The sequence below is a fragment of the Propithecus coquereli genome, unplaced genomic scaffold, assembly GCF_000956105.1.
Source record: "Propithecus coquereli isolate 6110/MARCELLA unplaced genomic scaffold, Pcoq_1.0 Scaffold706, whole genome shotgun sequence".
Classification (NCBI taxonomy): domain Eukaryota; kingdom Metazoa; phylum Chordata; class Mammalia; order Primates; family Indriidae; genus Propithecus; species Propithecus coquereli.
The window spans coordinates 141,797-166,372 of record NW_012153130.1 but is presented as its reverse complement, the minus strand read 5'-3'; the positions used below and the strand labels follow the sequence as shown (position 1 = coordinate 166,372).

Genomic DNA, 24,576 nt, shown 5'->3' with positions numbered 1-24,576 from the left:
TGGTAAACTCGGCAGCAGGAGAAACCAAACTGGCCGGGATGCCCGTCAGGAGCTGACTTGCCCCATCCGTGTGCGAAGTTCTGACCCCAGCGCCTCCACCTGAGATTGTGTTTGGAGATGGAGCTTAGAAGAAGTAGTTAAATTACCATGGGGTGGGCCCTGATCCCATGTGACTGGGGTCCTTGTAAGGAGAGGAGATTAAGACACAGCCACGCACAGAGACACGACCCTGTGCAGACCCAGGGGGAGGGTGGGTATCTACAGCCAAGCACAGAGGCCTCAGAAGAAACCCACAAGCCTGCTCACACCTTGATCTTGGACTTCCAGCCTCCAGAACTGTGAGGAAATACATGTGTTGTTTAAGGCACCCAGCTTGTGGTACACTTTGTTATGGCAGCCCCAGGAAACTCACGCAACACCCCAACCTAACACTCTGGGGACTGGCAGCTACTTGGCAGTGCGGAGGTGGCTGCAAAGACACATACATGTGCAGAGACTTCTGGGCCTTGGCAGCTTCCTCCTTGGAGCTGTACCGGACCACGGCGTTGCCTTGAGTCAGATTCAGGTGGAATGTGATGAGAGGCCCGTGTTGCAAACACAATGTCCGCAGTGTAGAACCATCGATCTGATCGAGGAAGCACAGGGGCACGAGTGAGCTTTGCTCTGATTTCTTTCACTACATTCTTAAAAAAAAGTATATAAAATTGGATGCACTGAACACCAGCTAAATGTCTTTCCTTAAAAGGGCTTAATAATCCATGGCTTTGTGGTATTAACACTGTACACCTCTGTGGCTCAGTTAAGCTCATCAGACGAAGGAGAAAAACCCCGTTTGGAAGCTGCTCTCCCTTCACCAGAACACATCATGCGGAACCTTTGGTTTGCAGATGGCGCCAGGGCTTGGCTACTGACAAAAGCCTCGGGAGCTGTGCAGGTTGGCATAGCTGGGACCCCGGGAAGGGACTGGCTGGCGGCACGGTCTGAGTTGGCCAAATTACTCTTGACTGGTGGTTATAAGACAAGTGTTTCTGTTTACAGAGGCATGCATTTTCAGCCCTGAATGCACAGGTAAACAATCCACCAGGAACATGGCTGAAGGAGGCCTCGGGGCCATGTCTGCTCACTGCTGCTGGAGCCTGATTCTGGCACTCGCTTATCTCCATGTGTGCCGGTGTCACTTCTGGACCCTGAATGAGGGGACCCACCACAGACTCATCTGCATCAGGGGCCAGGGGGAACGCTTCTCAGATCATGCTTCGTGACGCCGTGGGCGCCGGTGCCCGTACCTGGGGTGTGAGGTTTCGAAGAACGAGCCAGCTGCTTGTTCTTCCTGAGGTGTCGGTGCTCCACGCAGAACCTGCACAACAAGCCCGGGGGGAAGAACTCGTTGGCGAGGCCCCGTGCTCGCCAGACAGCGAAGCCCCTTCCCCAGTCGCCGAGCCCACATGAAGTGCACGGCAGCACAGACTAGCACTGCGCTCTAGGACAGCCTTTCTCAACCTATGAAATGCCACTTTATCTTTCGGTAAACCGAAGCCTCGCAATCCCCGCAGACGCCCTGCCCGCCGCCCCGTGAGAACCCGGATTTGCTGGGCGTTCCCGCCAGCCCGGGAGACCTGTGCTCCCTTCCTGCGCCTGAGGGGTGCGCGGTCCCACCCCTGTGTGCCCTGCCCCATGCAGAACCAATGCTCTATGATTCTACTGGTTAATAAGACAGAGCAAATCCATAGGCGCTGCTATTAAAAGGCTGAAAAACAGTTATTTTCAAACCTCCTGTAGCTGATTTAAGTCTCTAGTTTTTTTTTTTTTTTTAGGGGCAATGGGCTCAGGCAGTGCCCTCTGATCTCATCCTGCGCAGGCGCCCAGGCGCTGGGCCCTGGGGGAGGCCCCGGCCCCTTGATGCCCACTAGTCATCCCAGGTGGGAAGACCTTGGGTCAACTTCAGGACAGAGGTGGAAAATCTTCAGTTTCTTGAATGCCCAGTACATTTCTTTCATCTGTAAGGTTGAGCACGTGGCACCTGAAGGAAGCCTACAGAACCGTAATATTCTGATAGAGTTGCAGTTTTCAAATTGGTGGGGTTTGTTTTGCTTTTGGCCTAGAAAGCCCTTGTGTTCTGATGAAATCTTGTGGAGAAGCAAATACAGAAAGTAGAAATCAAGACCCTTGTGCTGGCTGGTGGGGGACTGAGGTTGGGGAGCCCAGAAGGGGTCTGGCCTCCCCCGAGGGCCCAGGGTACGGCAACAGCACTGTTGAGGATGGCGCTGGCCAGTGTGGGCCCCTGATGGGTGCTGGGACTGCCTGGGACCTCCTGGCCCAAAGCAGACCTGCTGTGGCCAGCACACCCAGGGCTGATCTGAAAGCGCCGCTCACTTGGCCAACGCCTGCGAAGTCTGGGGTGGCTTCGGCTCTCTCCCAACCCCTCCCAGGCTCCAGGTCTTCACAGAGGAGGCTGAGGACAAAGTGATAAGCACGCCCCCGAGGATAAGCAAAGCAGGGGAGGAGCACGGAACTTACCCGAGGAGTAGGAGCTGGTCCAGCCGAGGGGGCTGGCGCCCCAGGTGGAGGAAGGCTTGGGATTGGTTAACCCTGGAGGTGGCCTTGTAGGTGCAGTAGTGTTTCTGGGCACCTTCCACAGTTCATGAGACAGAGAGGCTTGTGTGTGGGAGGCTGGGCCAGAGGACCACGTTGATTTAATGTCTGACAGTTTACCTAGAAAGGCAGAGAAATGGAGCAAATGCATTCTTGAGACAACGAAGAAAAATCCAAGTCACTGGCGTGTTTGGGGAGCTACACAGAGGGCCTCGGACGCCAGCAGACTGAGTGATAAAAAAGAAACACCACGTAAAGCAGCTCGATGCGAGACCCCTGGGGCATGAGCTCTAATTTCTGCTCAGAGACAGGGTCTGCATGTGTTCAGTGTAGACTCTGCCAGTATTGCTGACACTTCATCAATTTGCTAAATGTACCAGACACGAATCTGCCATCAAGAAAATAGCATTTTCATAGTTCGGTGTTAAAGCTAACTTAAAACGTAACTAATCAGTCAAGGTCAAAAGCATCACGCGCACACATCCTTCCTGTGCTATTCCTCTGAGTACGTGTCCCCTTCAGAAGCTGTGCTCCTTCCGACACAGCCGCACCTCCCCCTCTACCACCGTTCTCTTGCAAAGCTCCCAGAAGCTCTCTGTACAGCACACTGTGGAGAACGCATGTGGCCCAGCCACCCTGAGCTGATGTTTAGCATCTTGGCGTGTTGGCTGGGGAAGCACAGTTTCAAGGCCCTTTGGGAAAAAACAAACAAAAAGACCCCTAACAACCACCAGCCCCAGCCCTCCAGTACGTGAGGGCTCAGTGGGGAGGAGCAGAACCCCGGACGCTGCTTCCGCTGGCCTCGTGGCCCTGTGCAGACAGGGCTGGGTCCCGTGCAAACCGACCTTGGGGGCCTCCAAGCCTGGTTCCCAGAGTTGACTTCGACTTCGAAATGAACACTCATCTTAGAGAAGGTGTCATTGATCAGAGAAATAAAAATGTCATGAAAAGCTGCCGCAGCTGTAGGAAGGATGACGACTTTGCCCTTTCTCTTTAGCCAAATGATCATGAAGGTACTAAAGGCCTAAATACACCCCCTTTGTAAACATTAGCGGAAACAAAAATAATCTGGAAGCTCATTTTGTTTTTGTGAATAAGATGCCAAACTACATCAAGACTACTTTCTCCCCTCAGCACTGGTGTTAAAAGAATCCCTACAGCATTCTTACACTGGTTTTAGAACAATCTGGATGAGAAGGTGCAATGGAATACAGAAATATATTTGAAGAAATTTATAAACAATAAACCCTCCTTATTTAAGTTCTGTATCTATTAACAAATATGTTACACATTTTGTTTGAGTGTATGTGTCTATATCTCTTTATATCTTTTGTCATAAAACTTCTGAATTCTCCTCTAAGCCTGAAAGACTTGTACAGTCCATGGTGATATGTAAATACTTCAGATATTACATTTGTCCAAGAAATGGAAAACAGTCCCACTCCGGTGCTGGGAGTTAATAACGAGACCTGCTGTGGTCTCCTCCACTCCTCACGGCAAACTCAACGGCCAATTCCGAGCAGCTGCCTGCCTCCGAAGTCTCTAAAACCCTGCGCGCCCTGGCCTTGCAGCCGTGGGGAGTAAGAGGGAAGGCGGCAGATCCACACGGTCGTGTGATCCTCATGCCTCCTGGGGGAGACACCGTCACTTCCACTCTTGCTCGAGGAAGGAGATGTGCCCAAGGTGCCGCGGCTGTTCCGAGGCAAAGTCCCCGCCCGTTCTCCATCACGCCACATGGCCTCCCAGCTCAGGGAGTAAACAGACCACCAGGAGAAGCTGGGGCCTGTCAGAGTTTCGTTGGGGAAGGAAGGAAAATGCTACCTGCGGTCGGGAGGCCAGCTGCGTACCTGCAACGCTAGGTGCGGATGCGATGCTGCTGAAAGAGCTGCTGTAGCCAGAGGCACTGAGCGGCCAGGCACTCGAGGAAGGCAGCGTGGCATTCTGAGATGACGGTGGGGAGGACCCTGCAGAACCAAACACGGCACTAAGCAAGCGGGCGGCGGTGTGCGGGTTAGCAGCTCTGACTTTGGGGCCTGATGATCGCAACAACCAAGGATGAATGTTTCCCTCAGCTGCTGTGTGGGACAGAAGCCTGCAAATGAAGCGTGCCGTGGGAAGGAAGACACAGGCACGTCTCCGACCGAGCCCCCGCAGCAGTTCTTCTGACTTGGGCGTCCCATTAGCTCCATCCGTATTTCTCTCTCGCTTCTAAAATATTTTAGAGCTGGGGTCTCACTATGTTGCCCAGGCTGGTCTCAAACTTCCGGGCTCAAGCGGCCCTCCCACCTCAGGATCTCAAGCAACTGGGACTCTAGACAGGTGCCACTGTGCTTGGTTCCATTTCTTTTGTAATAGAGGAATAATGAAAAGACATCTGTCCTATGAACTGTGTATATGAACTTGAGTTATTCTATCCTTAAAATTACAGTTTTCTGTTTTGAGGAAAGCTTGTCCCTGTACCTGCGAGACTCGGGGCCTATGGGCCATCCTTAACACACCTTGATTCCTTGTGAAAAAGCTCGGCCCCGTGCTGTTTGGTTTGTTTTATTAATGTCACTCTCCCTCTCAACTCTGCGAAGCAAGCGAGCAGCTGGGGAAGAACGCGGATGGAGTGACGGTGACAGTGTGGGTGGAAGCAGCACGGAAAGAAAGCTCCCCTCGGTCGCACAGCGACCCCGCCAGCCTGGGGATGCCGCTGCTGGAGCGGACACGGGCACGGTCTGGTGGTCACATTCCTTACCACACACAGAATCTGATGGCTTCTGTGCACTCAACAGCCTCAGGGGTGTCCTTCACCGAGACTACCAGGCACGCGGCCTCTCCTGGACTCGTGCAGTGTACGGTCTGCACAGCTGTCTGCAGCTGCCCTGCTGTAAGCAACCTCCTTAGAACGAGGGCACCAGAGTTGCTGAAAGTTGAACTTTATTTGTAATCTGCAAGTCTTCAATTTTAAAAGGGGCCAGCTCTACTGACACCCCAAGCTACTTCCTGAATGCTCCTCTTTCATTTACCAGCAAATATAACCAACCTAAGATCCCAGGGTTATAGACCGTTAACCCTACATAGTATTTCTTTTATAATTAACAATAGGGTATTCAGATTTTAACAGTGCTCTAGTTTTGAAACTTTTAGTTGCGATAGTGAAATGTGTCCCCTAAGAGTGCAGTGAGTTTTCCGTTCTCACCGGAGCGTTTACGTCAGTACACTACGAAACGGCACGGCTGCCTTTTACCGTTCTGGTTCGCATTCACTTCATGAGGTTAAAACTATAAACAACATACAAATACTAGGCTCATACAAATTTTCAGTATAAATCAGAACTTAATGCCCACGGCAATAAATAAAAAGCAAAAAAAGTAAATTAAAAATCCACATCCAATATACTCAATAAAAAAACCCAGAAAATTCCACGATAAAAATACGTAAAACAAACGAGCCAACATCAAGAGAGCTGTGGCTGTTTCTCACTGTTGTCCTTCTAGGGCATGTTTCCTTAATGTCTTTCTCTTTGTACTTTCTATCACGAGGGTCACGCAGTGACACAAGGCCTGTGGCCGGGTCCCCGAGCCAGGTGTCGGTCTGCAGAGGAGGCTGGCAGCAGCCGGGGCAGGGCGCCGCCCAGCGTGGTGCTGCTGTTTCTGTTAGCAACCTGCACACGGAGGTATGCTCGCTGCACTCCCCTCTCTCTCAGTGCCAGACCCTAACGTGTCTGGAAACACAACCACAGGGGCACCAAGGTGGAGGACTGAAGGCTTCCCAGCGCTTGGGTTGGTCACAGGCGGAGGAGGGGCCTGGCACATGTGGCCTGAGCTGACCCCCACTGACCGCCAATGTCCACCTTTCTGTGCCAAGGCAGGCTTAGGACCCACCTGAGACACACAGCATTCACACGACCCCAAACGCCAAGTCCCTTGGAGGTCATACAACGTGCATGTGGAGCTTCCCGTCACCAGGCCGGGTGGCCGCTGATCTCTTTAACCCAGAGCTGCGGTTCCATTCTCTGGCCTGGACCAGCACAGTCTGCATCCCACTTCTCCACGATCCTCAAAATACACTGACCAACTTGCCCTGCTCTGGCACAACCCTGGTGCCATGCCAGGTGTGATGTGCAGGGAGGGCCGGGTCTCTGACTCTGGCTGGCACCTCAGTTTGCCCCTTGCTGTCCTGTGCTGGCTCCCTTTCCCGCTCACTGGTCCCCAACAGCAGGAACACCCACAATGCCCCTGCTCTAAGAAGCAGCTGCATCAAGCCGGAAACGCACAGTGGAGGAACAAATGAGAGGGTGACCTGCACTCACGTTGGCTTTCTGGCTGAGCCACGGACACTTTGAGAAGCTATCACTTTAAGGAACCATAGAAGCAAACACATGGTTCCAACAGGGCATGTTTCAAGTGGGAAACCTCAAGTAATGTTTTGGGAACTATCTAAGTGGCCTTACTAGTGCTACGTACCTACGGTACTCTAGTTCACCACGTGATAGAACCTGTGATGAAACTTCATCAGAGAGGACCCTTCCATGGAAAACATAATCTATTAATAAAGCTGGCAAAAACGCTTACCCCAAATCCATCTCCATTTTCCCCACTTACCCTAAATCCATCTCCATTTTCCCCACTTATCCCAAATCCATCTCCATTTTCCCCGCTTACCCCCAAATCCATCTCCATTTTCCCCGCTTACCCCCAAATCCATCTCCATTTTCCCCATACGCACTACCTGGTATCTTCTTACACTGCTTCTGAGGATTAGAAAAGGCCATCAACTGTGCCTTATACCGCCCCGCCTCACAGCCCAACCTGTCACCCCTGACGTCTCCAAAAGGGTCTAGAGAGACCTTCCCACACAGAGGCAGGCGGAGCAGCCCCTCCCCTCACCTCCACTCTTGAGGAGGTAGCGGTTGACATCCTGGATGGTGGTGTTGATGGTAGGCCCGGTGGGGACACTGCCAGGAGTGACGTCAGGGTCATTCTCGGGATCGATATTCTGAAGTCCTTTCCATGGAACTCCAGGATGGAATTCTGTTTATAGAAACCAAGACAAGAAGCCACATATCAGAGGACCTGCACATTGCTTCATGACATTTTGAAAGGTTTTTTTCCCCGTTTGTAGAAATTTTTATAATCTGCTAATTAAGTTAAGAGGCATACTTTAGACTTTCTTCCATTAAATAATCAATCCTTTGGAACAAACTGGAACCAGGTATTATAGTTACTACATTAAGATAGTTTCCATACAGGGTCTGAATAATTTTACCAGATAGCATACAGTGCCCCCTCCCCACAATCCCCTCCCACTCCTTATACTGAACTAAGGGAATACAGAAAACACTGGATGCCGACCATACCCAAGACTATCTGACAAATGGATTTCTAATGAAAATGCCAAAGCCATGGCTTAATGCTTCCAGAATCCTTAGCTCAGATTCTGGCTCCTCTCAGGCCTAATCCCTCTCCCCAGCACGTTCTGACCTGCCGTTGCACAGAGGCGCCGCACGCTCTTACCTGGGGGCCAGTTGATGCTGGAGCCATTTGAGATTTTATCGCTGTCAGATTTGGCACGTGACCAGCTATGGGGAACAGCTACAGGAGGACTGGCTGGTGACTCACTGTTCTGGATTAAATCGTACCGGCCATAGGAGTCGTCAATGGAGGACTTACCTGGAGGCCCAATGCTCAGACCTCCAGGGATAGCACCTACAAGGCCAACAGGAGCGAAGAACTGAGTGAACACTCTCCACGGCAGGCACTAGGACACCCTGCCAGCCTTCCTGTCCAGGTCTAAAGCCTCGCCCTCTTCAGAGTTACATGAATTGTAAGCTTGGTCTAGGATTCTCCAAGAATCAGTAACTTTGTCCTTGAAAGACCAAAGCCCTCGAAGAACCGCTTTAGTTTAAGTTGGAAATCTTTACAGAATGCATATCCATAGCACGGGAAGCTGCCCATAAAACCTTTCTGGGGACAACTTGTGAGTCTTTGTGGTTAGCTGTCAAATTTGCTAATCGTGGGTTCGTGTTGTCTCTGTGTCCTTCCCTCCCTTTACTCTGCTGCCCTCGCTATGGAAGAACTGGGCGTTAAATTCATATGGACCAAACCAATCCGCCATAGGCAACGGCGCTCTCTCCTGCCAAAGAAGTCTCAGATGTAGTGATGATTTTCCATAAAGAAACCATTAGAAAGAATTTTTTCTTTTCAGAATGGTCTATATCAAGAGAAAATGATATAACCTATTACGTTTCCTTTGCTGCTTATTCTACCAGGAAGTTCATAGTTAAATTTAATGCTTAACAGTGAGATTATCTCTGTGGTTAGTATTTTTGCTTTTTCCTCCTTTCTAAGCATTTGATTTTCTATTTGTCTTTTATCATTTTATTGAAAAAACTTTTCAGTAGACTCAATTTTTTGTTGACAAATACAGATATAAATAAAAAGCATACAGGCTATGAGCTATATGCTTGCTGCTCTTGGGCATTTTCAATTACTTCTGGGTTTGTAGCTAAGATCTGATGGCTGGGATTCAAGAAATTTGACGCATTCAGGAAGTCTGACTAGCTGAGGCCTTATGTACCTGTACTGGAACGGAGCATGTTTTATTCAACTTTCAGACTGAGGTCTTAGAAACGCAGAGCATGCTATGCAGCAGGCTGATCAGTTAACGAGCCGCACTAACCCCCGCTGTGGGCACCCGGCCAGGACCCACCGTGCTTGCCAGGGTTCTGATCCAGGGGAGAAGCAGCACTGGACAAGTTATCCATGGAGTTGGGGTGTGTCCACTGAGGGAGGCGGGACTGGGACTGAGACGGGTCCTTCACCGACAAACCACCGGTCATGTCTATGCTGTTGACATTCATGTTTGGGTTCAGTCCAGCTAAAAACAGAGATGCTGTTAGGATACGCCCACTCCTCTAAATGATGTCACTCTGAAGCTCTCCTAGAGGATGTCGCAGTTCTCATTCACGGCCAAATACTTTACCTGTGACTTTTAGTGCTGATGAAAAAACAATTTTTGTCTTCTTAACAGGTATTTCTAGGTGTATTATTCCTAAATTAAGGTGAAAATGCTAACAGTCTTTACTTAAGGAAGGCCCATAATTCTCTTCATTTTACTTGTTTCGGTGCTAAATAAACATGGTCCTGAGGCTTCTCAATCAGAGTCCACAGAAAAATAGAACGAATCCAAATAATTAGGAAAATCTTTTCTGATTTTGGGATATCTTATGGAAACTCACCAGATTAAAAAAAACTTTCAGAGTTCTAAACTACCACCTATAGAGCAAGCTGGTGGGGATAATTCAATTCTACCTTTAGCAAATTAACTTTATAAAAGTCTGTTCTTAAGAAGTTTATGAATTACATATCAAACTATTTTTAAGGAATTAAACTATTTGAGAGTGTGGGTGCTGCCATCTGCCCCCCGCTGTACTGGTGAGCTGATGCTCTTGGGTTTGTTTCTCTGCCAGGGACCCATACCACGCTAAGTTAATGGAGAAAAATGATGAGGAGGATGGTGATAAAAAGCTGGCAGTAAAGAGTTCCTGATGGGGACACCAGTTAGCAGTGGGACAGACACCCAGTTGGAAGGAGTAACCAACAGAGATGCAACCTGGCATTACAGATCATTTTCTAACAGCTGCAGTTCCCGTACCATGTACATACATCCCATACCGTATGTCCATATGTGCCATATGGTACGTAAGCAAAGTGAACCTTTACTGCTAAGTAAGGTACTGAACATTTTGGTTCTTTATATCAGGGGCCGCAAATTCAAATGCCTACAGGAGCTAAGTGGGCATGGTGGGGACTGTGGCAAACCAGACAGTGTCAAAATAAGCAGGTGCCACTAGGGCAGCCAGTTACTGCCATATAGAACACAGACCCGCTGTGGCCTGGCCATTTTTAAGAGAAGCCAGAAGCCATTTTTCCCAATTTTTGCATGTTGGCAATTAACATATACGCGCGCACACACACACACCCACACACACACACCCACACCCACACACTTTGCAGACCTAACAAAACACCTTTCCAAGTCTGATACTGGCAAGGGGCTACCTACTTGCAATCTTTGCTTTATAGATCTTCATTTACACTTGTACAGATTTAGTCAGGTGAGGTGGCAACAAGCGCAGGGCTTTAGCCTGGACTTCAAAGCTCTCCAAATTCCACAATTTGGCCCTAAGCCATCTCTTCCAACTTCCCCTCTGGTTTTCGTGATCCCTCCGCAAGTCAGCTAGGCTGGCCTGGCCCTGGCCACCATGCCCTAGGGTATGCCAGCTCCCTTTCTTTTCTACTCCTGTAGGCAGCTTCCCCTTTATTTGAAAAGGCTTCCTCTTTATTTATTGAATTCTACTAGTTTGTTTGAGGTTCAAGCTTAAATCCCATTCTCTGATTTCTCTTTTGCCACTCAAGTGATGTTTGCTTTGTAAGTCTGCCCTTGAGTAGTTTATGAATTAAATATCACTGGGCATCAAGGTTATTTTTTCCTGTTTATACACTGATCTTCCCATCCAGACAATCAATTTCAGGAGGCAAGAGACTAAGAAGAGGCTGACCATGGGAGACAGAAGGTGGGTGGGGTCTTGGGCTGCTGGCTTCTTTATGTGAGTCGCTTAGTTTTTAATAGACTCTTCAACATAGGTGCTGCTGCAGAGAAGTGCTGAGAGCCAACAAGACAGGCAAAGTTTCCTACACTTCATTAGCTATTTGTTTTCAATACATTTGTAACTTTAATGTGAATATTATAAAATGTTATCGAAATTATCTTCCATCCAATTTTGAAGATTCACTGCCAAGAATTCTTTCATTTGTACTACGAAAAAAATCTTTAAGAGTAAAGATTATCATACTTTATTCTCCAAATAAATACAGGTTAAGAGGACAGATGAATACTAGAAAGCTGAAGCTAAAGCACTTTAGGATAATAGATGCAATGGAATTTGTTTCCGAAAAAATTCCTACAACATTAAGGAGGTGACATTTTACAAAGTATTTGCTATGTGCTAGGCACTATTTAAGAATTTTACGTATTAACTCATTTAATCTTTAATAAAACCCTATGAGGTAAATACTTCCACTTTATAGATGGGGAAATTGAGGCAAACTGCTGTTAGGAAAGTTATGCAAGTTAGTACGGAGCCAATCAGTGGTAAGTTGGGGCTCACATCTAGGCAGTCTAATACCCAAGTCAGGTCTTAAGTATTAATACTAGATGCTTCTTAAACACAAAGGACACTAATGGATGGGGCGTAATAAAGGGAAAAGATAATCAAGTTTAGTATTTACCCGTTTCATATTGAAGACATACGAGGTTTATCATATGCCAAGTAAAAAGCATCTGTATGATCAGAATATGCCACTCTTTGCAGAGATATTTAGTGGTATTATGGAAACACCACTATCACTCAAGTGGCCTTTGCCCTTCTGGATGTATTTCAGAGATGTATTTAGAGACTCCCTTGTCCTGTGTCTACAGCAGCAGACACAACACAAGCCTGACGTGCTTTCACCAGCTTCTGGATTTTCACAGCAATTAGTCCCTGCAGATCAGCGTACTGAACTATACCCCTGAGGACATTTCTTCCATACTGTCTCCAGTTACGGAACCTGTACCTCTCCCGGCTAGCATGACCTGGAGGGTGGGCACCATGTCTTCTACTGACCTTCGAGCTTTATGTTCAATGCATATGTGTTGATTTGGTTGATTGTACAAATCACATTCTATACTACAGGAGTTCTATGAACAACAACTGCTTTTTAAGAAGTGCTTGATTTATGTAAATCTGAATACTTTTACTGGAAAACCATTATTAACTCTTCTCTGCGGCTTAGGCTGGAGGCCAGTGGCTGGTAAAGAACACTACAGAGTAAACCAGGAATGGAGCAAATTGCAGATTTGACAATGGAAATGAGATTTTAGGGATTTTCACTGGTTCTATTTTAAAAGATTTTATATTGAAAGTATTATGGGGGTAGCAAAACTCTTGCTCTGCCAAAGGCAGTTAGTGTTGCTCCATTACTAAGCCTTGAGACACCTGTTCTCTGATTTTGTCTGGGGCTGCACATCCAACATGCTGTTTCTGCACTGGCCAGTCACTCTGACACATAAGTGAAGTCTTGGTCACCCCACATGGACTCCAGGCACCTCCTCCACCTGGTGTGGCTGTTTAAGGCCATGGGAGACTCACCGAGAGGGTAAGGAGCAAAGGTGTTGGGTGAAGACTGCTGCTCTTTGGTCTGCAGGTCAGGTAGGCCGGGAGCCTGGGGGTGAGGGGGGAAGCTGTCCATGGCCGATTTGCCTGCAGAGGGGTGCAGAGACAGGTGCGGCGGGGGCGGCGGCGGTGGTGGCTGCTTCACGAGCAGGGCCTGGGCCAGCTGGCGCTGGTGCTGCTGGATCTGCTGCTGCAGATTAGTGATTGTGCGCGCAACCTGGCAGGCAGAGACACACGTATACTTCAGCCAGGAGGGTGGGACGTGACACTCACAACTTGTCTTGGGGCCAAGTGCGTTTTATACTGTGTCTACGCTGAGGCCTCCATGGCCGGGCCAACCTCCTCCCACACCTAGCTCATCCCCGGACTTTTTAAAGGGGAGGCTTGGCTAGAGAAAAATCAATGACACCCATAGCTCATCAATTAGCATCTCTTCTATCAGGAAAAATTACAGCTAGTGACAAAAATCAACCTGGGCAATACGTACTTGCTGCTCCTGTTGTCTCATGGGTCCGGAAACATTACGCTGGGCCTGTAACATCTGCTGCTGGATTTGTAAACGTTGGTATGCCTATTGATAGAAAGAAAAGAGCTGAAATATTTATAAGAAAGCCATCAATAAATGGTTGAACTTCCTGACATTAGTTAAAAAATAAAAAAAGGGAAATTGGCCATGATTCTTGGTCTCCTAACCATACTGTTGCTTAAGCATATTGTGGAAGGGAGACACAAAGCGTTTTTAAAAGCTAAGTGTCTTGCCAAAACTTTCTTTTTTTGAGACAGAGTCTCACTCTGTCACCCCAGCTAGAGTATAGAGTGCAGTGGTGACATCATAGCTCACAGCAACCTCAAACTCCTGGGCTCAAGCCATCCTCCTGCCTCAGCCTCCCAAGCAGCTGGGACTACAGGTGTGTCTCCTGCGCCCGGATAGTTTTTCTATTTTTAGTAGAGATGGGCCTCGCTCTTGCTCAGGCTGGTCTCCAACTCCTGACCTCAAGCGATTTTCCCACCTGGGCCTCCCAGATGCTAGGATTACAGGCGTGAGCCACTGTGCCCAGCCCTAAAACTTCTTAAAAACATACATTTTTAGTCAATACCCCTGCTTAGTGTTGGTAATGAGGTCTGTCGCAAATATTTTTCAGTTAATGAAGAGAGCAAAATTCTCTGCTCTATTCATATAAACTAAAAATGAAAAAAAAAAAAGGAAAAAATATTTATTCTTATAATGATAAAGACTAAAAGTTCAGAATGCCCCAGACACTGTGGCAGAATACTGGTAACAGGCTGTCCCACAATCGGAGCTGCATTAAACAGCTCTTAAGTATTTGGAGGCCGTGTGATTTTCACGGGAACTAAAGCTGGGAGAGAACCTGAAATACGGATTTGCGGGCCCTTTTGTCACATAAACCTGCTACCATCTACTAAGTTGGCTCAAACGACAATATTCTTCTGCACCCTGATGGAGAAGGTTGGATCATTTGATTTTTTGAAAATGTTGGTTGAATATCATAAATTTTTCCTTACAAGGATTTTTGGTGATATTTTTGGCAAAAGGACTTATTAAAATAGAATCCAATTAAAAGTAGAGTTTACACTATTAGAACTACCTCATTAATCTATAATTTACAGAGGAATAAAATACTTCACTTCAGTGAATCCTGATAGGCCCTAAAACTTAATCTTAGGAAGCACTGAAACTTTATTTTTCCAATTTTTCTGGAAAAAAATTTAAGAACACTAAACATTGTTTTAAAAATGGAACACACTAAACATGAAACTCGAGATTTTCTTTTCTTTCTTTTTTTAATCCACTAGTCAACAGAAGAGAATCAAGATTTTCTGGATGGCTTTCACACCCGGGGCAACAGAAACTGGCCGCGTGCCTGCGAGTCTGGCACATCAGCACGGTGCCCAGCTCTGCGTCGTGCCAGAACACAGCAACGCAGCGGCGTCGAGGGGCGGGAAGTGGCGTTCCTCCGCAGTAACGGTTCTAAGCTAATGTGTGCCTTCGCCGTCTCCTTCCCTTCTCTGAGGTCAGCAGTCTCCAGCGGTTGCCTGCTGACACGGGTGCACCACCCGGCCACAGGGAGGCCTCACCCCCAGCCCCCGTGGGGTACACACTTGTCTTTTGACGGATAAAGAAATGGCTCTGAGGGTCGAGCCACGGTCCTGACCTCACATCACAGCTCTCTGTCCTCTACTGAAGTGAGGACACACGACATGTGTCTCCAGGACACTTCCTTCCTTCCATCTTCCCATTACCCCCTGCTGCTTCCAGAAAAACCAGACCTGAAACTTGTTGGGCCTGTGTCTAAAAAACAGTAAAGGGGGAGGATTCTCCCATAAACAAAGGTTTCACGGCAATGGTTCTGTCTGCTGGAGGCCCCCACAACCTTTTTTTGCTTCCTTCACGATTCCTGGTCATTCTAAATAAATCAGGTGCCCACGCATTAAAACATGAAGTAATACACTTGGTCATTTAGTGTATATAAATTCAATGTGCATCCAGGGATATAAACACATGGTGTTTTATGGCAAAGCCAGTAAGACTGTTTGAAAATAAAAAAATTCAAGATATATTAAGTTATAAAACTTTCCAGCATTATTAGGTCACATCAGCCATTCTCAACTAGAGTTCTGTAGCGCATTAAGTTCTAATGCGCTAAGGCATCTACTATATGTAAGGAAGTAATTTCTCTCCTGTGCTTCTAGAATGGTATTTGTGGATACCATCCTCGGAAGAATTGGGAAAATGGTCAAATGATTTTTGTGTTCTGTGGTGCAGATGAGAAACTCTGGCTGAGAGCACAGATGAAAGGCACGTCTGTTACACTCAGGAGGCTGAGGTGGGAGGATTACTTAAGTCCAGGAGTTTGAGACCAGACTGGGGAACAGAGTGAGATCCCACTTATATTAAAAAAAAAAAAAAAAAGACACACCTAATTTTAAGATCTGATAGACTTCCTAAACATAAAGAGGCCAAAAATTTACAACATTAGTAAAAAACTCTCATGTGAAAAAGTTCACAAACAGTTTGAAAACTTCATGAAAGTCTCAATGACACAGCCCGATGTGAAAAAGCATCACAGTGACCACTTCTACCTGTACTACGTCTGTGCTGGCATAGCTACACAAATGCAAGAGAGATCGTCTCATCCTCTGCTCTGTAACTTGGGTGGGTCTGTCCACTCACCAGCTGCAGCTGATAGAGCTGGTTCAACATCGTCATATGCTGAGGATTAATTGGCGAGGTTAATAGTGCAGGGTTGAGACCAATGTTTTTTGCTGCAAACTGCAAAAGCTGTGCTTGAACCTGTTTAACATGAAATATACCGTTAGCCACTGTATCTCTATTAAAATATTTACTTGTCTGTATAGTTTTTCAAGATTCAAAACCGATTAAATAACAATTATATTTGTCTCATGGTGAATGTCAAAGGTCATTAAAATGTTTATGGACATTTTAATATTAGTAGTTAACATGCGAAGAATAAGAAAGAAAGGAAGAAAACAAGGAAAGAAGGAAGGAAGGAAAGTAGGCAGGCAGGTTGGTCTTCAAAGAGATTTCTTCTTCCAAATATTTTAGTTATAAATTAACTTTCTAAGGTTCTGGGTCATTCCTACTAGCGGCTGATTCCACATTCTGCCACGATGAAAATACTCGGGGCTCCTTGCACGGCCTGGCGCGCTGTGAGGGCTGAGGACCACAACGGTGGGCCCAGGGAAGGAGTCCTCGGAGGAGGCACGTGTATGCTTCTCACACGGGCTCAGACCAGGCCCTGCAGCACCTGCCGCCCCACAGGAGGTTCTCGTGAGCCCTTCTCAAGGGTATGTGCTCAGGAACCTGCCAGTGCCCTGTCGTGGGGGCAGACAACGTCCCTGGGAGGCACGACTGGCCCCAGCCTCCCAGCGGCTCTCTGCCAGACCTGAGCTGCCTGAACTCAGGGCATCTCTTCAACTGAACGCACTGCTCCGCGTCAGTCAGGGCCTGGCACTGGCTGTTCGATGTTTCCCTCAGTGTGACATGTGTCTTTATAGGGCAGGACTGCAAGAGGATTTTAGGTAGAACACGGTGAAGCATTTTTTGCTTTAATAGTTGTCCAATGTGTACTACAAAAATGTTGATTTTTCTATTTATGGTAAATATATAAAGTTTCCTTTAAAAATAAATTTAAATTACAAAGGCAAGTCAACTTAAGGAAAAACAATTATGTAATAGTACAGGAAACATGGAGATATGGAAAAAATAGTGTGATGGCACGTTGATGACTGACACTTGGGACGTGCTGTTTGCCTGGTTAGGGGAAGACTCTAACTGCAGCTTCTGCCACTGCCTCCTAGCCTGGGTATGGCCGTGCCACACACCTGGCACTAGGTGTGGGCAGTGGGATTCGACTGGAGTGGTCTGCGCAGCTTCCAGGCCACCCGCACAGAGGTGCTGCCCAGACCCTCCCCCACCCGCTCCCTGTTGTTGAGAAGTCGCTGGGGCAGAGCTGCCACGCCAGCCCTGAGCTGCTGCTGTCCGCACCACTGTGTGAGAGGTGAACATCCACCTTGTTGAAGCTACTGTTTTTTGAGGCCTCTGTTACAGTCGCTTACCCTGTATCCTCACTAATGCATTTAACTATAATTTCACCAGGTTCCAGCCATCTCAACTCAGTGCACAAACCCAGGTTCAAACAATTCTCGGGTGAAAATTACTCCCCGTGAATGCCCTGCTATGTCTTGCTCGTTTCCGTATGCCAACACTGCCTTCTTCCCCCGTGCTGCGGTCCACGGTGTGTCCTCCCCAGACTGCCACGTTGAAACCTGACCCCAATGTAATGGTATTAAGAGTAGGGCCTTTGGGAGGTGATCCGGAGCCTCCATCAATGGGATTAGTGCCTAGTAAGAGAGGCCTGAGGAAGCTTGTTCGCCCACGTGAGGATGCATAAAAGTCATCATCTAAGAGCAACAGGCCCTTCGACACTGAGTCTTCTGGTGCCTTGTCTTGGACTTTCCAGAACTCTGAGCAACAAATTTATGCTGTTTCTAAACTACCCAGTCTAAGGTATTTTGTTATAGCAGCCCGAATGGACTAAAACACCACATTCCCACAAACTAAACTGAAACTTAAATTTTATAAATAATAGAAGACTGATGGATTAGCGTGTTTTCTTTTGAAATAGGTTGAGAATAGAAATCTCAAATACCTTCTCGGCAAAAAAGGTCTCTTGGGGAAGAAAGTAGGTTTCTCTGCCACAAGAATGCTAGAATGTGGCGGGTGCTTCAGACAGCTTTTGCTCTCCTGGTAGTGTGTTGGGCATGTCTTTTCCCTTCTCAATGTTGCCTCTGACCAGGTGGAGGCCTAATGCCTGTTTGGGTGGCTTGAGGCCCTCTAAGGAACAAGCTCTGAAAATGTCTCCTGGAGCAGGAGAATCAGTTTACTACTACTACTACTTTATAAGCTAAAATTGCTTTATAGCTTAAGAACAGGAAGACTTCCTCTTAGATGCGTGTTAATTTGGTTCTCACTTTAAAACAGTGATTCCGTGTGGCAAAAGACCCCACCCAACACCTGCACCTGCCTCTCCTTGCTCAGCAGGGCTTGGACACGGGTCTGACCTGAGGGGATAGAAACTGAGGCACTTGAGCACGGAGACTGGGCTGGGAGGAGTTAAGAGGCTGCACTGGTGGCTGCGGTGGCGGTTGCATGGTCCTGGCTTGCGCTGCTCCGCTGTTGCCAAACACACCCAGATTGCCACTCGGTATCTGCAGGAGATTGAATCAGACTCGTTACCAAGGCTGGCGCTAGAGCAACACTGTTGGGAGGTGAGGTGCAATGATTCGTCTTCCTATAAATGAATGCAGAATTGTTTTTGCTTCCTACCATTGTCAAGTTACACTGAGGGGAATTTTTTTTTTTTGGTACAGGGTCTTGCTGTCACCCAGAATGTAGTGCAGAGGTGTGATCATAGCTCACAGCAGCCTCAGACTCCTGTGTTTAAGTGATCTTCCTGCCTCGGCCTCCCAAGTAGTTAGGACTACAAGTGTGCAACACCACACCTAGTTAATTTTTAAAATTTTTTGTAGAGACAGGGTCCTGCTATGTTGCCCAGGCTGGCCTCAAGCAGTCCTCCCGCCTAGGCCTCCCAAACTGCTGAGATTACAGGTATGAGCCACTGTGCTAGGCCCCCAAGGCAATTTTTAATGAATGTTGTCTATATTGGTTACAGATGATGGAAAATCAGCCCATGAAACTTGCCTATGTTTTTAAATTACAGAAGCCACAGGGGAGTGCCAATTTTAAAGTGTCCCCAAACAAGGCTATCCCATTCAAAGAAACTATAATACAGTGTTGCAAACAACAGCAACACGAATATAGCTATTTGAATAGTATGCATTTCCAAAAGGATATTGGTGATAAGAGTTAAAGAGTAATACTGTGTGGGATTACTAACCTGAGAGAATAGCAAAAGTTTCAAATAGGAAATATAGCTATTATTTCATCTAACCTCAAAATTGAATTCGGCAGTTAACTTTGTGATAAATGCAATCAATATACTTTAGATGCTTTTTCCACTCTATGGAATGAGTTATCTAACAAACAGGTGAAGCAGGACAACCTGCACCTTCTCTCAGGAAGAGCTACCTGCAAGGCACTGGGCAAAGATGCCCTGCTGCCCACCTGGCTCCTAGTGCCCACGTCCTGCCAGGCTGCTGGCTTGCAGGTGGCAGAACAACGGAGACACAGATTTCCCACCAACGTCAGATCACTGGGATCGTGCCAGCTGGGAGCTGCTGAGTGGACAATGACACTGGGACCCAGGCAACATGGGGCTGTTCTGCTGCCCCAAATATCACAGTGCCTACTTAGAGAGAAGTCTCAAAGGCATGTGTGTGCCAACCTCATCCCTAAGAAAATCAGTGAGAAGGGATGTTCTACAGATGGGAAAAGTGTATTTGTGTATCACTTCATGTTAGGGAACCTGTGGGAGAGATGTGAGCCAGAGCAGCAAACAAAACTCTCAGGGCCTTTTTTTCCCCGCTTTTGAGACAGGGTCCTGCTCTGTCATCCTGGCTGGAGTGCAGTGGCATCATCACAGCTCACAGCAACCTCAAACTCCTGGGCTCAAGCCATCCTCCTGCCTCAGCCTCTCCAGTAGCTGGGACTACACGCCTGGCTGATTTTTCAATTTTTTTGTAGAGACAGGATTCTGCTATGTTGCTCAGGTCTCAAATGGTCCTCCTACCTCAGCCTCCCAAAGTGCTAGGATTACAGGTGTGAGCCACGGAGCCCAGCCATCAGGTCCTTTCTTCAGTAACGTCTAACACGGTGATTTTCACCTTTCCCTAAAGAGTGTTAAAGGTTGGGAAAAAAATGCCAGTGTGACTGAAAACCACCTTGCAAGAGATGTCACCTCTATTTCTGGGAAAAAGGGGGAAGGTGATGTTTTCTTGCAGATCAATGTATTTAAGCCTGAGCAACATAGTGAGACCTTCTCTCTACCAAAAGAAAAAAAAAAAACGAACGAAAAAAACAAAACAAAAAAACCCAGCCAGGCATGGTGGCATATGCCTGTAGTCCCAGCCACTTGGGAGGCTGAGGTGGAGGCAGCCCTTGAGCCCAGAAGTTTGAGGTTACAGTGAGCCATGATGATGTCACTGCACTCCGGCCTGGGCAGCAGAGTGAGATTCTGTCTAAAAAACAAACAAATGAACAAACAAGTGCATTTAATGTTTTGATTGCCAGGAGAAAGAGGACGAGCACTACCTAGATCTCTGGATGGATCTGGCAACAGAATACCACTCTGCAATACATTATCATTTCAACTAGCAGTAAGTTAGTTCTAAGGGTGCTGAGAACTCAAATGTATTTTAGTTAAAAGTAAAACTAAATAACACTTTCAAGCATTTCCTACCGCATGGTTAAATTTTAAACTTGTTCAACTTTCAACTCCACCAAATTACCTGATGGGAGGGGCATCCTTACAGTACTTCAACTACCTTTACGTGTTTGGTTATATTTTAAAATAGAGGTATAAACTAAAAATAAGAAAGTTTATGTCTCAAACACATTTTTCAAAAGGCAAGTAAAACAAAGACCACATTCTACTCTCTGCCAACAGCCTTACCTGTCTAGAAGAATTCAAGTTTTGCATGCCCAGCCCTGAGGCAATCCCACCCAGGGCCTGATTGGGGAGTGCACTGTTTGAAAGGGGGAGCTTCAGGCTTGGGGAAGGCAAAAACGGTGAAGTCGTGGGCTCTTCCACGAGGCCGCCATCCTGATTGGAGAAAGAGAGGGTGAGCTGTGTGCAGTGTCCATCAGCGACAAAGCACCAAACAGTTTCCCAAGGAAATAAAAAAAGGTATGGATGAACAAAGAATTCAAAGATCAAAAAAGCGTGGATAAAAAGGGAATGGAGAACATGGGCAAAAGGAAGAGGGAAAAAGAAAAAGAGAAATAGGATTAAGATACTGTTTTCATTTAAAAAATTATTTTACAAACACATATATTAACTGCTAATATTCTCATACACTATTGGCCCTGCCTTGGATAGGAGTAGGGAGAAAAGGACAAAAACATTGACAAAAGTCTAATTTGGAAACACTTCATAACCATTTCCAAATAAATATATTCTTTCTGAGAAGTTATTACCAAGGCTCTAGGTATACATTAGGTTGAATTCTGCCGGCATTCAACTGTTTCTGACCTACAAACATAGCAGTTTCATATGGTTTAATGGAATAAGAGGATAAGTTATAATGGAACCTTATTAATTTTTATTTTTTACATTTATTGAGGGTCACACTATGTGCCAGAACTTTTGCAAATTTATCTCATCTAACGTCATGACCAGCCTGAGGTATTATCCCACATTTTAAAGATAAGAAAATAGGCCAGGGTCCCACGCTTAGGGCTGACAGATTCAGCAAATAAAAACACAGGATGCTGAGTTACACTGGAATTTCAGATGAACAAACAATTTTTAATATAAGTATATTCCAAAAATTATTTCTTGTTTATCTGAAATTCCAATTTTAAGAGACACCCCATAATCCTGCCCACACCGAGGAGGGACAGGAGAGGGCGGGAGTCTCACTTGGCCCATCCGCAGCCACAGCGTCCTGGAGCGCAGCAGTGGTGGAGGCCTCGGTTTGGGAGCCAAGGTAGAGGCCCACGTGACACCGAGACTCCTCACCCAGGAACCTGTTCTTCTTCTTTTTTTTTTTTTAACTTGTCCATGCTTCAATTTTATTTTCAAAGTTCAACATTTTGATTGAATTTAAAATGACACTTTTCCCCTCTTTGTAGTCACACCAATCTGGAGCAGGGACATTAACACATGACAGTACTCAGGACCGTGCTGTGACTGGACTTGTTAGACATCCAGGGGGTTTCCCACAGATACCTGCGGTGGTCAGGCAGGTGGCCATCAGCAAGGGCCAGCCAGACACAGGTGCACAAACTCCACCACTTCTTTATTTTATCTCTTATTTTTACTTTTCACACTTCCCACTTCACATAATCATTTGTTTTTCTTTTGTTTTGTTTCTGGTAGAAACGGGGTCTCGCTATGTTGCCCAGGCTGGTCTAGAACTCCTGGGCTCAAGCAATCCTCCCACCTTGGCCTCCCAAAGAACTGGGACTACAGGTGTGCACCACTACGCCTGGCCTCCACCACTTCGAATCCCTTTTTCTGAGATTAAACATGTTACACATCATTTCCAAATGGAAGAACTGTGCTTTGAAGATGAGAGACTAACATAGAAATCTGATGACCCTTGTCCATTGGACGAATTGAAACAGACATCTAGCCAAGTTCACACACTAAAAATTGAAATTAGTTTTCAATTCCAGCCTTTTTCATTCCCAGTAACATCATATGAAATACAACATTCCCTCTTTTCAGTTAAATATTTGTATATATTAGGGAAAAAAGGATTAAAGTCACTTAAATATTACAGTCCAGCAAGTTTTTAATCTAGTTCACATTAAGGACACAGTTAAAACGAAAAGCACTCCTGTCAAAAAAGCAAATGAAGAACCACTTAGATTGATACCTTGTCAAGAAAGGTGGGGCGGTCCATGGAAGACTCTTTGGAGATCGGTGGGCGGCAGCCGAGGGGTTTGGTGACCATTCCATTGTAGTCAGTCGCTCCCAGGCCACGCTTGTCCACGTCCACCTTCTTTTCCAGCAGAGCGCCTGGAGCACAACAAACAGAAGCAATGCTGAAAACAGAATGCCAGTGAGCATCAGTCACGAGTGCCGAGCACGAGGCAGGCACCAGCTAAAGCCTCAGCGAGGGATGAGCGCCCCCACCCCTTAGGAAACAGGGGAGCCAAGGGGACAGAGAGAGCACTTGGCTGCACTGTGGCCAAACCCTGACAGCTGGCTCACACACACGCCTCCTCTCCTGCTCCCACGTGTCTGTGGTCTGGCCCTGTCTGCCCTCCGTCCCTCTCCACTCCAGTCGCCAGGCCACCACTGCCGCTTTCTCAGAGGGCCTTCCCTGGCTACTCTGCCTACACCAGCAGGCTCTCTCTTCCCATTGCTGAGTCCAGGTTATTGCAAGGATGCTTCCAGACGTGAGGGACACAACGCTGTGCAAAACAGATGCAGTGTCTGTCCTCATGGCTGTTTTGGCTTAGTGACTAGTATCTGTTTAGCCCACTTCAACGCTGTACTATTTGGCTCTAAGGACTTAGAACTCACTTCTTCCAGCTCACTGCGATTCTTCCTGCCTTGGCCGTCTGCACTATACCTTCCGGCACTTGCACGTGATTATACAGTCTATCCTCACTATTCTCGGGTTCTGTACTTGTAAATTCATCTTTTTGCTAAAATTTATTTGTAACCCCAAAATCAATAATCGTGGCACTTTTGTGGTCATTTGTGGACATGTATAGATTATCAAAAAATCTGGGTCCTGGACGGGCGCGGTAGTTCACGCCTATAATCCTAGCACTCTGGGAGGCCGAGGCAAGTGGATTGTTTGAGCTCAGGAGTTCGAAACCAGCCTGAGCAAGAGCGAGACCCCGTCTCTACTAAAAAAAATGAAAAGAAATTAATCAGACAACTAAAACTACATAGAAAAAATTAGCCGGGCATGGTGGCACATGCCTGTAGTCCCAGCTACTTGGGAGGCTGAGGCAGAAGGATTGCTTGAGCCCAGGAGTTTGAGGTTGCTGTGAGCTAGGCTGATGCCACGGCACTCTAGCCCAGGCAACAGAGTGAGACTCTGTCTCAAAAAAAAAAAAAAAATTTGGGTCCTGTTACCAGCTCAGATCTTGTTTTCATCTCACATCGTAAAGAAGTATCTTTTCGGTGATATATTTAGTGCCACGTTTTTCATACTTTCCTGCTTCTCTTTGGTGATTTCAGTGTTTAAGATGGTCCCCCAGTGTAGTGCTGAAGTGCTGTCTGGTGTTTCTAAGCCCGAGAAGGCTGTGATGTGCCTTATGGAGAAAACACGTGCGCTGGCTAAGTTTCCGTCAGGCATGAGTTACAGCACTTGTGGCTGTGAGTTGAGTGTTAATCAATCAACGATACAGTATGTCCAGAAAGAGGAAGAGGCAATTCACTGACCCGTGTGTGATGCTGCTTGGAAAATGCTGGAGTAACATCTGCAGTATGTGATAAAACTACGTAAAAGATGGATGTATGGACGGATGGAAAAAAATGTAGTGCATGGCACTGTTAGGAGGTATTATCCCACATTTTAAAGATAAGAAAATAGGCCAGGGTCCCACGCTTAGGGCTGACAGATTCAGCAAATAAAAACACAGGATGCTGAGT

The 24,576-nt window shown here is 46.8% G+C and overlaps 1 protein-coding gene across 4 annotated transcripts in view; it reads right to left on the bottom strand.

Moving 5' to 3' along the window:
• TNRC6C (trinucleotide repeat containing 6C) overlaps positions 1-24,576 on the bottom strand; it is a 73,627-nt gene that overhangs the window by 3,047 nt on the left and 46,004 nt on the right. The window contains exons 7-19 of one of the 4 annotated variants that reach the window (XM_012661340.1): positions 22,841-22,983; positions 20,911-21,060; positions 18,401-18,547; positions 15,990-16,109; positions 13,284-13,367; positions 12,773-13,013; positions 9,289-9,456; positions 8,094-8,285; positions 7,467-7,610; positions 4,440-4,556; positions 2,518-2,712; positions 1,287-1,357; positions 486-625 (exon numbers count right to left, since the gene is read on the bottom strand). In XM_012661340.1, the coding sequence (XP_012516794.1) occupies positions 486-625; positions 1,287-1,357; positions 2,518-2,712; positions 4,440-4,556; positions 7,467-7,610; positions 8,094-8,285; positions 9,289-9,456; positions 12,773-13,013; positions 13,284-13,367; positions 15,990-16,109; positions 18,401-18,547; positions 20,911-21,060; positions 22,841-22,983 (1,912 nt within the window). Of the gene's footprint in view, positions 1-485; positions 626-1,286; positions 1,358-2,517; positions 2,713-4,439; positions 4,557-7,466; positions 7,611-8,093; positions 8,286-9,288; positions 9,457-12,772; positions 13,014-13,283; positions 13,368-15,989; positions 16,110-18,400; positions 18,548-20,910; positions 21,085-22,840; positions 22,984-24,576 lie in introns of all 4 variants that reach the window. The other 3 variants (XM_012661343.1, XM_012661341.1, XM_012661342.1) reach the window with 3 other exon arrangements.